This window comes from Aphis gossypii, chromosome 2 (genome assembly GCF_020184175.1).
Source record: "Aphis gossypii isolate Hap1 chromosome 2, ASM2018417v2, whole genome shotgun sequence".
NCBI lineage: Eukaryota > Metazoa > Arthropoda > Insecta > Hemiptera > Aphididae > Aphis > Aphis gossypii.
Genome location: NC_065531.1, coordinates 6,997,119 through 7,011,499, shown reverse-complemented (window position 1 = coordinate 7,011,499; position 14,381 = coordinate 6,997,119). Strand labels below are relative to the sequence as shown.

At 25.1% G+C, this 14,381-nt stretch overlaps 2 protein-coding genes across 2 annotated transcripts; one reads left to right on the top strand and one right to left on the bottom strand.

Moving 5' to 3' along the window:
* The first annotated feature begins 14 nt into the window (after nt 1–14).
* On the top strand, nt 15–7,686 carry LOC114125800 (synaptic vesicle glycoprotein 2B-like). Its single transcript, XM_027989575.2, has 11 exons — nt 15–285; nt 366–404; nt 772–933; nt 1,529–1,691; nt 2,038–2,159; nt 2,911–3,152; nt 4,994–5,178; nt 5,586–5,833; nt 6,160–6,319; nt 6,386–6,513; nt 6,874–7,686. The coding sequence occupies exons 1-11, from the start codon at nt 174–176 to the stop codon at nt 6,927–6,929; spliced, it is 1,617 nt and encodes a 538-aa protein (XP_027845376.1). The 5' UTR covers nt 15–173; the 3' UTR covers nt 6,930–7,686.
* LOC114125797 (pre-mRNA 3'-end-processing factor FIP1-like) lies at nt 7,493–14,094 on the bottom strand. Its single transcript, XM_027989572.2, has 11 exons — nt 13,708–14,094; nt 13,610–13,649; nt 11,777–12,195; nt 10,840–10,966; nt 10,510–10,733; nt 10,201–10,361; nt 10,023–10,131; nt 8,393–8,461; nt 8,141–8,313; nt 7,961–8,017; nt 7,493–7,861 (listed from the first exon to the last, which is right to left on the bottom strand). Exons 1-11 carry the CDS (start codon nt 13,855–13,857, stop codon nt 7,717–7,719), a joined length of 1,674 nt encoding a protein of 557 aa, XP_027845373.1. The 5' UTR covers nt 13,858–14,094; the 3' UTR covers nt 7,493–7,716.
* Nucleotides 14,095–14,381: the final 287 nt, after the last annotated feature.

The following is a 14,381-nucleotide window of genomic DNA, read 5'->3' as shown; positions in this document are numbered from 1 at the left end:
TCTTGTTACAAATGAACATATTATTACATTATACTAATTATCTGTGATAATTTATTATAAAATATAATGATTAATAAATATAAAATGCAATATTGTAATAATTTGTAAGTTCAATCCAACTCTGTTACCAATATATATATATATTTTTAATTGTTGATTGATCGTTTAAAACAATGGATAATCATCACGTTGATGGTGTCGGGAGATTTTCTTTGTTAGCACAAGGCGCATTAGACGAAGTTCCTTCAGATATTAATGTTGGTGTAAGAAAATCGGAAAATGAAAGTAAAAAAAAATATATAATTTTGTCATGAATAGGAGATATAAAGATAAGATATTTTAAGATATTATTAATTTGATTTTAGATTCACCAGTAACATTTGAAGAAGCCCAGAATGAGTCTGGTGAGTAAAATCAAATTCAAAATTTTTCTTCCATCCATCAGATTTGTGATCTAAATTAAAAAGTTATTACAAGCAGATATACTTTTATGACATAAAAATTGCTCCTTAAACACAATATTATAAAGTATCGTAAAAATAATTTTGTATACAACTATAGTATACCTTCCCATTCATTATAATATTCTATTATGCTAGATTTAGTTATGGAATAGGCACCGTCCACTGTACCTATATTAAAAATGTTAACACTCTGACCTTTATTATGTACAAAAGTATTTTTCCTCTTATAGATATAATAATTAATTATAAATTTATAAAAATTTTTAAACATTTTAACTGTTCCTAACAAGTGCATACCTACTTATAGGAACTGGAAAATATCAAATATTGTTATTGATAGTATGTGGTTTAGTAAATATGTCTTGTGCTATATCGTCCACGGCTGTATCATTTATTTCACCAGCGGCTGAAGTAGATTTTGATTTAAATTCAACTACCAAAGGAATATTAAATGGAGCTCCATTCCTCGGTAAGTATCTTGTATACTGCATGGTTGTAATATGTAATATGTATTATGTAGGATAACGGATGTGTATTATGTTCAGTGTCGGTCGAGTGTTTCGCTTAGGCCATTAGCAGATTAAGTAAATAAGAAGAGGGGAGTAATTAATTATAAAAAAGAACATAAAAAATGATGTCTTACAATATTGAACGAATATAAATAATATTTAATATATAATCATTTTTATGAGTCAAATGTTTTCGAGAGCCTTAAGTAATGCTTAATTTTCTTGTTGGTTAACCCGGTTCTGATAATACTTCTCCACATTTTTTTTTTTAATCAATTCTAGCTAATCAACACTTTACCATAGATAAATACTTCCAAACCACCTCTGCATAAAATTAATGATTACAGGCTTTTAGATCGAAATTTTATCATTATTCACTATATTGCTAATAAATACAAATTAATTATTTTTAATACTTAATTGACAAATTACATTGTATCCATGTCTATAAATTTAATGTTATTAATAATTTAAAATATGTAACCCTACAAAATTAAACTAGGTACATAAATTATTAGGTATTAATCTATTTTTGAATTTAACATTTTTTTTTAGGAATGGTATTAGGAGCATATTTCTGGGGTATTTGTGGTGACATAAAAGGAAGACGGACCGTTATCTTGGGATCAATGGGAATGGATACCTTATTTACAATACTTTCTTCTTTAGTACAACATGTTGAATTGTTTTTTTTAATTAGAGTAGGAAACGGATTTGCGTAAGTTATAAAATATACATATATAAAATTATGTGTTTGTATAAAGATATTATCATTGATATAATAAATGTATGTTGAAAATTATTTCAAGTGAATAATTCAAATTATAAAAATAAAACTATTTGAGTTTTATCTGAAATTATATAATTTAATCACTAACATACAAAAATCAAAGTACAAGAAAATTTTTGCCTTTTCTTAAAATCAACGTCTTGAATTCTGTTATTTTATTATACCTACCTACCTTCATTAAATTGTATAATTGAATACAATTATTTGATATTTTGTTCCTATGTATTTCTATTTAAATTTATATATAGTATTTTTATAAAAATATTAATTTCAGCATTATTGGTGCTTCTTGTATGGTTTATGTGTACTTTGGCGAATTTTTAACACCTTCAAAAAGAGACAGTTATCTACTTTTTCTTGAATTATTTTGGGCCTTTGGAATGATGGTTGCACCTGGTTTGTATATTATAATATACCTTCTTGACATTGTTTAAATTAAAAATTTAAATACTGTTGAAGTTTTAAAAAAATATTAACTTTTGTTATATTATTATTAGGTATATATAATCATTTCCTTTTTAATTCTATTGCATACATATAATAGTATAAATAGGTACATAATATGATTCTGATTGTGATTTTCTAAATAAAAAAATAAAAGTATTTATAGATGTTGTATAAAAAAAAATGTGTATTAAAATATTTGTACAGTTTACTATATATTTTTAGTAGACTATAAGTAAATAATATCTTTGTTCAACATTATATAAATATTATTATTAATGAAAACATTTTTATAATAATTAATAATTATACTTTTGTATACATATAGGTATGTAATTCAGTAATTAGTAAGTAATTGTTTTCTATTAAAAAATAATAACAAAACATTATTATGAATAAGTAGTAAATCTATTTAGGTATGCCAGAGAGCCGTAAATTTGTTGTCCGTCAAATAATAAAATAAAAATAATATAGTTATTTTTTCAAAAAATATTTTGTCTGGACACCATTTTTAGTGTACCAGCTGTTATTTATTACTTGCTAATATAAAATGCATAAACCATAAGTATTATTTAAAAAATGTTATTCTTTTTGAATAAATACCTAATTAATTTTAAATAAAAAAAATTAAACAAGCTGTAGACTGTAGATATATACCTATATATTTAATCTAAACTTTAACAATGTTTATTATTTGTTTCAGGCTTAGCTATGGTGATAATTCCGAGCAATATTGTTTTCTTTTCATCTATATATTTCAAATTTAATGCTTGGAGATTTTTTATACTTTTAACGTCAATACCAAGTTTAATTTCATTCATATGGATATATCAATATCCAGAAACTCCACGGTTCTTAATGTTTCGGGGTTATTTAATTAAATCTAGAGATGTTCTTGAACAAATTTATTTAGTAAATAACAAATATACAACTAAACCGTATTCGGTAAATATTATTTAATAATTTTTATTTTAGTAATTAAGAATATAATATGTATTATTATGAGCGAATATCCAATGTCGTAAAAATTGTTTTCAAATAGTTATAAAAAAATAATTTGATTCTCCGACAGAAATTTTTTTGTATATATGGGTCGCGAGACTTATAAAGAATTTTGTATTAAATTATCAAATCTTAGATATAAACAGAACATTTTTTTATGAATTTTTAACCATAAAATAAAATGTGATTTTCAAGATTTTTTCAAAAATTGCGTATAAAAAAATATTATGACTAAAAATTATCTGTATTTTTTAGTTGAGTAGATAAAATGATTAATGAATAAATTATTAGAAACTTAGTATTAAAATTTCAAGCATTTTTACCCAAAAATAAATTTTTCATCGACATTTAAAGAAAAAAATAGAAATTTCTATTGTCTTTAAATAGCTATAAACGATTCAAAATATTTCGTGAAAATTACACGCATATATTATTTACAAGGTGATTCTTTTATCATGAACAACTCATCATTTCATAAATTACGAGTATTAACATTTTTGAAAATATTTGTTTTATATAATTTAAAATTGAAATAATAATAAAAAAAAAAAATTATTATTTTTTAATATTTTTTATTGATATAATTTTTAATTTTTTTGAATGTTAATACATGATATAATATTTTTAATTACATGTTCTAAAGCAGAATAGTTTTTACTGTTTTTAGAGTACTTTGATAAATAAAAATCGAAATTCGGATGAGTATAGTACTATAGTTTATGAATTACTACTATTCAAAGTGTTGGTGAACGAAGTGGCCAACATTTTGAGGGATATCTCCGTACCATTTACTTCGTTCGGCGTTCACCTAACACTTTAAATACTTAATACTCAAAAATAACTTGTTCTAATTTCGATTTATATTTTATTTGTATTGAAATATTCTGAAAATTATTCTGCTTTAGAATATGAAATTATAAGTTATGACAGATAAATAGCACTAGTTTAACTAATACCCTCCACTTGTATCTCTCATATTTTCGACATGCTATTCATCAGTTATAAAATTTATACCGCAGATAAAAAAGGTATGGTATGTACCTATTTATTGAGCCAATATCTTATACCATTGATTTCTTACTTGAAGGATTTACCAAACATTATTCTTATTTCTTAATCATTTTAATCCTAGTGGCAGGAAATTACATTGGCAACTGGCTGAAGGGCGTCAACTATACTCAATTCAAAATAAGAAACGTAGTCGGCGGCTGATTATTGCGCAAGGGCCGTGATCAGTCGGCTTACAAATGTTGACCTCGGTAGCGATAGACAAACGGGTGTTGTCTGACCGTCGCTGACAACATTTTTTATTTAGAATAGAGTATAAGCCAGTAACGAAAATATACTTCGTTTTAAAATCAATGCATTTTTGCTCCTTGCTCAAAATCTGAAAATTTAAGCTATTATCATATATTTATTATTATTCTTTAAATACTTATTATTATACTTATTATATGCTTATATAATATAAATACTTATTGAAAAAATATATAAAGAATATGCTTTAATCTTATCGGTAGGTACATAGTTTTTATTGGAAATATTTTAATGTAAAATAAGCGAAAGATTAATTATCTTCATTCTTCAATATTACAATTTATAACAGTATAGGTAACTACCTACCGTAGGTACCTATTAATATTTTATTATTACCTAGGTATTTTAAACATTTAACTTTTAAAATATATAACTTAAAATACCTACCTACTTGATTAGATTATGAATATAAATAGATAAATAACACTTTTAATATTTATTAATACATTTAAATCATTCAACTAAAGGTGCAAATTTTCACTCAAACCCATTCAGCAATTTGGTTTGATGCAGGATTTATTGGAGGCATTCCATTCATAAAAAATGTTAAAAGAAGATTAACTGTCCTAAAAAATGGTCATAAAACATTATTCTCTAAATATTTCAGAAATATCATTGTGGCTTGTACTATAGAATTTTGTTTAATGGCATCGTAAGTAACCTATATTTTATTCGAGGCAATAATAACTAATAGTGTACCTAGTAAAAACTACAAAATACCTACAAACATTTCATTGATGAAATGTTGCTGATTATGTAAATAAATAATAAAAATCATGAACAAAATTAATTTATCAAAAAATAAATTGTTTACCTATGTAGGTATATGTTTATTTATAATTTAATAATACAAAAATTGAAAATATCTCTTTTATAAATCTAAAATTTAAAATGAATTAAACTTAAGTCAAAATTACTTACAACTATTTTTAGAATAAATCTATACCTAATATTATTTTAAAATTATACATACTTTTAGCATAAATTACTCACCTAATATACAAGGTAAGTAACATGTAATTTGAAAATTATTTCTTATTTTTTTTTTATTTGTTACAGATATATTACTATTCTTGTATGGGTACCTGAATTATTTTCTAGATACTCTAATTATAAACAACAAAATACAGATGGAGTAAATTTATGTACTGCTTCAGAATGGCATTTAGTAAATTATTCTATGTTTGCTGGACAAACAGTTTCAGGCAATGCTTATTTAGCTGCTTTACTTGTGGCATGTTCATCGATACCTCTAGTTCTTCTTACTGGGATCATAATTAAATATTGCAACAAAAAAATATTACTATGTATGTATTTAGTTGTATAGAAACATAATTTAAATCAAGTAGGTACCTAGGTAGACTAGGCAGTAACATAGAATGATGGATAATTTACTGGGTTACGATTTTATATTATTATTAATAAAAAAAGATTGGTATGTGTTTTAGTGTTAAGATTGATACAATTTTTATTAGTTTTATTGTTTATGTAATGGATTATCCATTAAAAAAATCCCAACTCTAAATGAATAGGTTCTAAATACATATTTGTATCATCTATTTATATTATTTAAAAAATAAGTTTTCATCTAATTTTTTCTTATAAAAAGTTTGAAATAATAATATTTTCTTAGCTATTACTTGTGGAGTTCCAGTTGTGTTCGCATTATTGGTTACAATAACCCATAATGATCTACAAGCAGAACTAATGTGTTGTCTCTTTGAAGGATTTACTTCATTAACAGAACCTATTATATTTTGTACTATTGTTGAACTATTTCCAAGTAATGTGAGGTAATAGTTAAAATATGTATACTATGTTAGGTTAATTATATATTATTAATTGTTACTTTTATCTAGGGGAGTGGCATTCTCAATGATTGTGATGACTGGTCGATTAGGTGCTATATTTGGAATAATTGTTTTCGGAATATTGATTGATATAAGTTGTATTATGACATTTTATGCCTTAGCTTTATTACTACTAAGTAAGTACCACAATCTAAATATGTAATTATAACATTTTTTTTGGAGTTTATTGAAATAACTTAATAGTCAGTTGATGAATTAGTTAAACAATTAATTTTTTTAACTTATTATAAATATAGTTTTCATAATATAAACTTGGAAATATGTAACAATGAATTGAATTTTAAAACTTACTTTTTTTTAAATTTTATTTGTTTAGACATTTTAAAAGCACTTTTTAAAGGTTTGATTATGCATTCAATTCATGCTAAATTCTTACTAATCTATTAAATTTCATACTCTTATTATAGCAAACTAATATTACTCAGTATAATGTGTACCTTATTATGTTATTGTTATTTTTATCTTTATTTTTTCAGTTGCATTTTTAGCAGTGGCGTTTTTACCCAAACTAAAAATTGGTGGTGGTCATTAGGATATATTTTCATCTAACAATATTATATTATATATTTCTAATTTTCAATTAAACTTAATATAAAATAAATTTTTATTGAAATTATTGTTGTTTTTTTCTTATAACTCAATAATACTACAAAAAGTCAATATACTAGGTAATTAAATATTGAAAAAAAAAACAAATTCACAAAACGTTATTTTTAGTACTATGTATTTTTTTATAACAACCTTACTTATTCTTGTTTAGTAATGAAAGATACATAAACCTTTTGTAAAATTATAATTATAAAATAAAAGGAAAAATGTTATGGATTTTAGTCTTTTATTTAACACAATTGAGCAAAATAAGTTGCAAATTCATAATAGATTAACAATAGTACCATGAAATTATGACACTACCATTATTAAATTTATTAGTCATTTAAAACTAAATGACAATTTTTGGTAATGAAATATATAATATACTAATATGAGTAGTATGTATGTTTCAAAACTATTTTAATTGTTCATGGCAAACAATTTTAGGTATAAAAAAAAATAAAATGTATAATATAATTTAAATTTTTAACACAACAACAAAAGTTTTATTGTTTAATAGTTAGCGTTTATTTATAATAATCAAAGGTGAAATTTTCAATTCTATTTGTGGATAAAATGTGTACTTCATGTAACATTAGTTCAATACTGAACTAGTTGTAATAACTCTTAAATTACCATTTACCATTAACAGGTCAATGAAATGAAAAGAAAATAATATTAATAATAATAATAAAAATTGATTAAATTTACACCCTGACAATAGAAAATTATTCACTGGTATTATCTTCCTTATTCTTCTCAGACTTCTTTTTCTTTTTTTTGTGATGATGTCTAGACCCACTTCTACTACGAGACTTGTGTTTCCTAGAACGTTTTTCATGACTACGACTTCGAGAGCGATGACGATGAGACCTGATAAAAACATTTATATTCATAATATAATAACTAATAAGTGTCCCAAATTTAAGGAAACCCTAATTAAAACTAATAAAATAAGATAATTTTAATTACTTGTGTTTGTATTCCCTTTCTTCTTTATAACTTGCTTCTGGACTTTCAATACTATCACTAAAAATGTGTTACGACAATAAAAAATAATTGTATTGTACACAAAATATATTATGAATAATATGTTTAATACCTATATCATTATTAGCATTTAGCAAAATTATTGATAATAAAAATACTAACCTTTCTTTATGTCTGCTACGTTCTCTGTCTCTGTCCCTATCACGTTCACGATCCCTCTCCCTTTCTCTATCACGGTATCGATTGCGACATTCACGATCTCGTTCATATGATCTTTCTTCTGGTTCTTTTTTAACGCGTGATAAAACATAATATTCTTTATCTCTTACTGAATCCTATAAGAATATAAGAATACCATTTAAATTTAGTATAAATTTACAAATATACGAGTATGAATTATTCTACTGGTCTTACTTTATTGTATGAATCTTCATTTGACAGAGTTGGAATGTTCTCTATACTTTTTACGTTCGGGGTCCAGTTCTAAATGGTCAAAAAATCAGTATTGTTAACACTCCATTAAAGTTTGATAATACATATACATAATACACTTATCATATATATAAATATATCATAAAGAAAATATATAACCACAAATTATTAAGTTTATGGATAAGATTTTGTACAGAGCACAGCAGATACCAATCAAATTTTATCACTAAATTCAGAAATAGCAGAAATCATTCTTTACTTAATTTAATATTTAAATATTCTAACTTAATAGTTTATTCAATATACACATTATACACAAAGTTAAGCACAAAGAGGCAGCATATGCCCTGAACTTTTTTTCAGATTACCACAGCTATTAAGTATTTAATTATGGGCCAAGGTAAATTTTATTTCAAAATGTTTATATTTCCACAAATTATGTACAATATACCAAAAAAAAATTATTAATCATTGAACTACACGTGCATAATACAAATCCAATACTACATAGTTTATTGGGAACAATAATTTTAAATTTATGTAATTATTATCACAGAATATAACAATTTTTATCATAATATTCAAATTAGTCAATAAATCTAAAACCGAATTTGGGTTTTTGAAAAGTTCATCTTATTCAATAAAAGTTAATCAAAACGATTTTAGTTTTGATATCTACAATAAAAAAAACGATATAAGACGGATTATCCTTATGCTACCTCTGAAACTTAAGTTTACCTAGTAGATACCTATATAATTATATGATTCTTCTAATAAATAAGCCCGAAAAAATAACTATGGAAAAAATTAACCAGGAAATTGTTTTAAAAAAAACCCGAAAACTCACTCTGCTGTATAGTAGATATCGAGTGGATCTCGTGATAGCAGAGTAATACTTGTATAAATATAAACACTTGAAATTACTTTTAACCCAAAAGTACCAACTAGATGCGATTTTTCACCAAAAAGCTTCCCTTAAGTAGAAAATTGAATGACTTAGTTTTTACTGTTCCAAAATGTGATGACAAATACCAAAAAAAAAAAAAAAACACAATAATAATAGTTAGGTTAGGTTAGGTATACATCACAGGATTTTATTATTTCCTTGACAATTCACGCTTTTCTTGGTTCTTTTTTTTTTCATTTTTTTGTCAACACAGTATTTGTCGCATTTTTGATTACTTATTTTATATTCTCCCATGTTTTATTCACAGGTTCGTCTCCATTTTTTTTTTGAAATTTGTGATCCATATGATGTCTATATTGTTCTACAACCTCAGCTCTCTTAAGTAATCTGACACTATACTTGTCTTAGCCAACACATTTCGCATAAACCTAAGATGTCATATCTAATCATTCCATTTATATTTTTCTGTTTTTAACATTGATCGTAAATGTTCTAATTCTCTGTGTTTTGATCCTATCATAATATGTACTCTACAGGGTAGCATTTTAAAATTAATATATTATACATTTTAATACAAATTTATCATAATTTTTTCCGTGGTACTAATTATATATAATATGTAGATTTTCATAGTTGCCTTATGTTTAAATAATAAACACAAAATTAAAATAGTTTAAATAAAATGTATTAAAATTATTTAATTACTTGATTCCATTGAATATCTTGAGTAGGTTCAAAAGCATTATAGTATGGATCAGGTTCGTGAGAATAATATTCTGGTTCATAAGGCACATTAATTTGTGGAGGATCAAATCTAAATCACATACTTGAAAATATTATATCAATTAATAACTATTTAATTATTTTGTAAATTTATATTTACCCAGACGTCGGTATAGAATTTATAGTACTTATAGAATTTATAGAATTTTGAATCATTGGTGGAGGTACATCAAAATTTGTAGGAATTATTGGAGGGGGCACTGATAAATCGGGAGTTGGAAAATTTTTTCGACTATATTCTCTCCTCTCGGCTGTCATAACCTAAATACACAAAATTAGTAAAATAAGATAAACTTAAATTTTGTACAATTATAAAAATTATTAATAAACAAGTGACCAACAAAAATGTACATTTAAAGAAAGGGAGCATGAAAATCATTTTATGATACTGATGCTGTACATCACATACCTCAATTGTATTTTCCTTTGGTAGAATATTTGGTGCTTGAAATTTTGTACTAGATTTAACATCCAAAGTAGGAATCATATTATTATTTGAAGCACTTGTAGAAACTTGTTGATTATGCATAGTCAATGTTGACATTCCAATTAATGATTCATTACATCGCATTTTTTTTTGACGTTCACAATATGCCAACCATGTGTTCTCATTAAATCCATAATTAAAATAATCTAAGAAATAAAATACTTTATTAGAACTTGACTAGTGACTATAAACAAATATTAGTGTAATTCAGCACACACTTAGAACATTTTTTCAAAATTAATAATATTTTACCAGTGATATCTGCACCAGGTTTTAACCATGGTTTTTCTTCAGTAGTTTCAATAGAATACTCATGAGCAGGAACACCATTTATAGTGCCCATACCTTCAAAATCTTCAACATTAAATTTTCCTTGGTGCTGATATTGAAATATAAAAATTGAATATACTTTTAGAATACTTAATAACAATAGTATTAATTACTTAAAATAATTTCATATAGTTAGAAATGTTTTTGTTATTTGTATAATAAAAGTTTTGAATGTATCAAGAAACCATTAGCCTTTAATTATAACCTAAAAAGAAATTTTGTAGCATTATTTGTAAGTTATAAGTTATAACACTCATATAAATAATAAGCTATCTATGAACTTTTTATGAAAAGATATATGAATATGGTTTGTCTAAAATGCCAACTATCAGGCAGTAACCAGCAGTAACACAAATTGATTGTTCCAATGACTTTTAAATGGTCTTATAGCATATTATTCCCAGATTACCAAAAATTGTATTAGTTATTTTATTCTTAACCAGAACAGTAGTTTCAGCACAATACTATTTTTTTTTTACAATTACAATTTGGCACTATAATGAAAACCACAATTTATATTTTATTATATTTTTAGAACATAATATTTAAGTATAATAATCAAAATATTGAAAAGTAAGATACAACATCTCAGTAAACTATGGTTAATAGTTTTCATTTTTTGAATTACTATAATATTAGTAATTACTAATAAATTTACATAAAAATCAATGGTCCGGTGTGTTATTGACTATATCATTTAAATTTCCAAATTAAAAAAATAGTTGTTTTACAATAAAAAAAAAGGTTGATTGGCAATAAAAAATATTTTTTAATACTAACTTTACTAACCAATAAAAATATTACAAAATATTGGAAGTGTTATAATATAAATATTTTATAATGAATTAGTTTTGCTTACTTTATTTCCAGATGATATTCCAGGAATATTTGTTAATGTCAGTAAATTATTTCGTTTTAAATTTATTCCAGCAGTTGATGAGCTTGTATTATTTTGCTGTGAAAGTGATACCATATTATTTTCCATAGAAGACAATGTAAAATTTCCAGCTGCCACAACAATGTCATCATCACTATCTTCTTCGCTATCTTCAGATGATATTTGTTTATCATCATTATTTTCTTCAGATACATTTTCAGGAACATTAATGTCCACTTCAGTTGCAGTTTCTAACAGGTTTGTTTTAAATAAATCATCTGGAGGTTTAACCAGTGCCTCAGCCTGGCTTCCTGGCTCCCCTAAAAATATTTCTGGACTTCGAGGTCGATTTGAATCTTCATTAACTAGTTCTTTTACAGTTGGTGGGACATCTATACTTCCTTTATTAGAAAAACCAAAAAAAAAAAAAATGTATAAATTCAACAATTTAATATACCAACATTTTTCATAAACAAATCATTGATCAATACAGATATTTGATTATAAATTTTAGGTGTTTAACAAAAAATGTTTTAATTTATAAAATCTAATAAAAACAATTAAAGTAAAATTAAAATGAAGTAGGAATTAACGTCCTTGGTAAGATAAAATCTTAATTAAGCTTATTACCAAAAACTTTAGCTTAAAAAGGTAAGTGGTTGGTACAGATACAGCTAACATGTTCATTTTTAACACGTTGATTGCTATGACTGCCAGCGGTCATCTGTAATTCTCAAATTATATACATTTGTTACGGCCGGCGCCCATAGTTCATCATTACTACCATGCCATATAACCCTCCATAAATTAATTTAATTTAATATTATTAACTTTTTTACCTTTCTATGGCGCTACAATAATACACTAAAATAAGGACCGTGGCGGAGCGGGAATCATTTCAATTTTTTCAAATATTTGGTATGTACCACTTTGGAAGACATTGAAAAATATGCTTGGTGTATAACAAATACCTATTGAATGACCACTGGCGGTCAACATGGTAAATAAGTAAATTTAAGTTATCTAACTTAAATACTATAAAAGGTACTTTTCGGTTATCCTGACTACCACGAGTCTCAATCCCATTATATAGACTACTTCCTCAAAGTCTTGACCAATATGAATTTGTTATTTATATAATTAATATTATGTATATAATAGTATAACTTTTATTATCACATAATCACGACTACCTTGCTTTATACCATATAATTTAAAAAATTAATTAAAAATTATTAAAACTATTACAAAACTTAGAAATAAAATTCAAAATTAATAACTAACTCGAGGAGGAAAATGTTTAGCCATCCAATTTAAAACACTTATGAATGGATAATTGTACTTTTGACACAACATGAATTCAACCAAATAACTGTCTAGATGAGAATTAGGGACCAGCGCTGCCACTCGCTCGCTCGAACATTCAAAACAAAAATATCCCTCGATTTGCTAAACAACACCATCTAAAGTTGGTCACATGGATGAAAAACGATGCCCATAGTTTTGCTAACAATGGTTGGTAATAATTATCAAATAACAGTTATTTGGTTAGGTAGTCGCGATTGACTGAAGACGACGGTCGTCAACATGAATATGTAGTCTAGATAACGGAATTAGACCAGTGGCAGTCATGGAATCGGCCGGTAGTCAGGATAACTGAAAAGTACCTTATAAAAATATAATATAATGTTTTACTATATTATTGAAATACTTTTAAAACATGAAAAAAATTGTTTAACAGTTAATATTACAATAAGTCTCAAATAATCCAAACTTAAACATTTTTAAACCTAGTTATAAATTTTTAAATGTTACCTGGTCCAGGGTTTGCCAAGAACTCCATAAGACGTGCTTCCTACAAGTAAAACAACATTAGTAAAAAAATATTTTTTTTATTAATTCCCTGAAAGTACCTCATCTTCTATAATACCAGCTGGTGCAGCTGGTTTAATATCTTCGATTAATGGACCAACAAGGTCTAGATTTGAATTTGAGTCCCCATACAACCACTGGTCATCATCTCCGTTATCCGACATGATCACCTCAGTCTTTATACTTGCCATTGTATATGTGATTATGAATACATTTTAAATCATTCTCTTGATGGTTTTATAATTTTATATATCTTACAACGTATAAAAAACATTGAGAGGTTTAACATTATTCAACAATGATTATTCACGCATAATCGAATTTTGAAAAACTGAACATAGCGACAGCACTACAGCAGAATCAGCAGATAGAATTAATAAAATTTAAACTTTGAAATTGAAGTATAGACAAATGTTGTTATTATTTAACTGATAATAAGGTATCTATATCTGTGATATTAACAACAAATTAAATAAAAAATGCTTGTCAAAGAAGTTATATAGTTAAATATTTGTAGTTTTGACAAAAAATTAATTATATTTTGACCACAAATAAAATCCATTAGGTTAGTATTTGGACATTTTTAACTTATTAGTTTTCTAAACACACAAAGGGATGTGAAAATAAAACCCCAGAAATATAATAAAATATTAACACACAGGTATTAAATAAATTACTTTTTGCTGATTTTTGAGGTTAGAATGATATCTCATAT

What these genes read in the sequence shown, in the direction of transcription:
- LOC114125800 (XM_027989575.2), top strand. Translation starts at nt 174, where the DNA reads ATGGATAATCATCACGTTGATGGTGTCGGGAGATTTTCTTTGTTAGCA. An exon ending in ATACAACTAAACCGTATTCG is followed by an intron (nt 3,153 to 4,993) that starts GTAAATATTATT and finishes ATTCAACTAAAG; the next exon opens with GTGCAAATTTTCACTCAAAC. An exon ending in CTATTTCCAAGTAATGTGAG is followed by an intron (nt 6,320 to 6,385) that starts GTAATAGTTAAA and finishes ACTTTTATCTAG; the next exon opens with GGGAGTGGCATTCTCAATGA.
- LOC114125797 (XM_027989572.2), bottom strand. Translation starts at nt 13,857, where the DNA reads ATGGCAAGTATAAAGACTGAGGTGATCATGTCGGATAACGGAGATGAT. An exon ending in GAATATCATCTGGAAATAAA is followed by an intron (nt 10,967 to 11,776) that starts GTAAGCAAAACT and finishes TTTCAATATCAG; the next exon opens with CACCAAGGAAAATTTAATGT. An exon ending in CGTAGCAGACATAAAGAAAG is followed by an intron (nt 8,018 to 8,140) that starts GTTAGTATTTTT and finishes ACACATTTTTAG; the next exon opens with TGATAGTATTGAAAGTCCAG.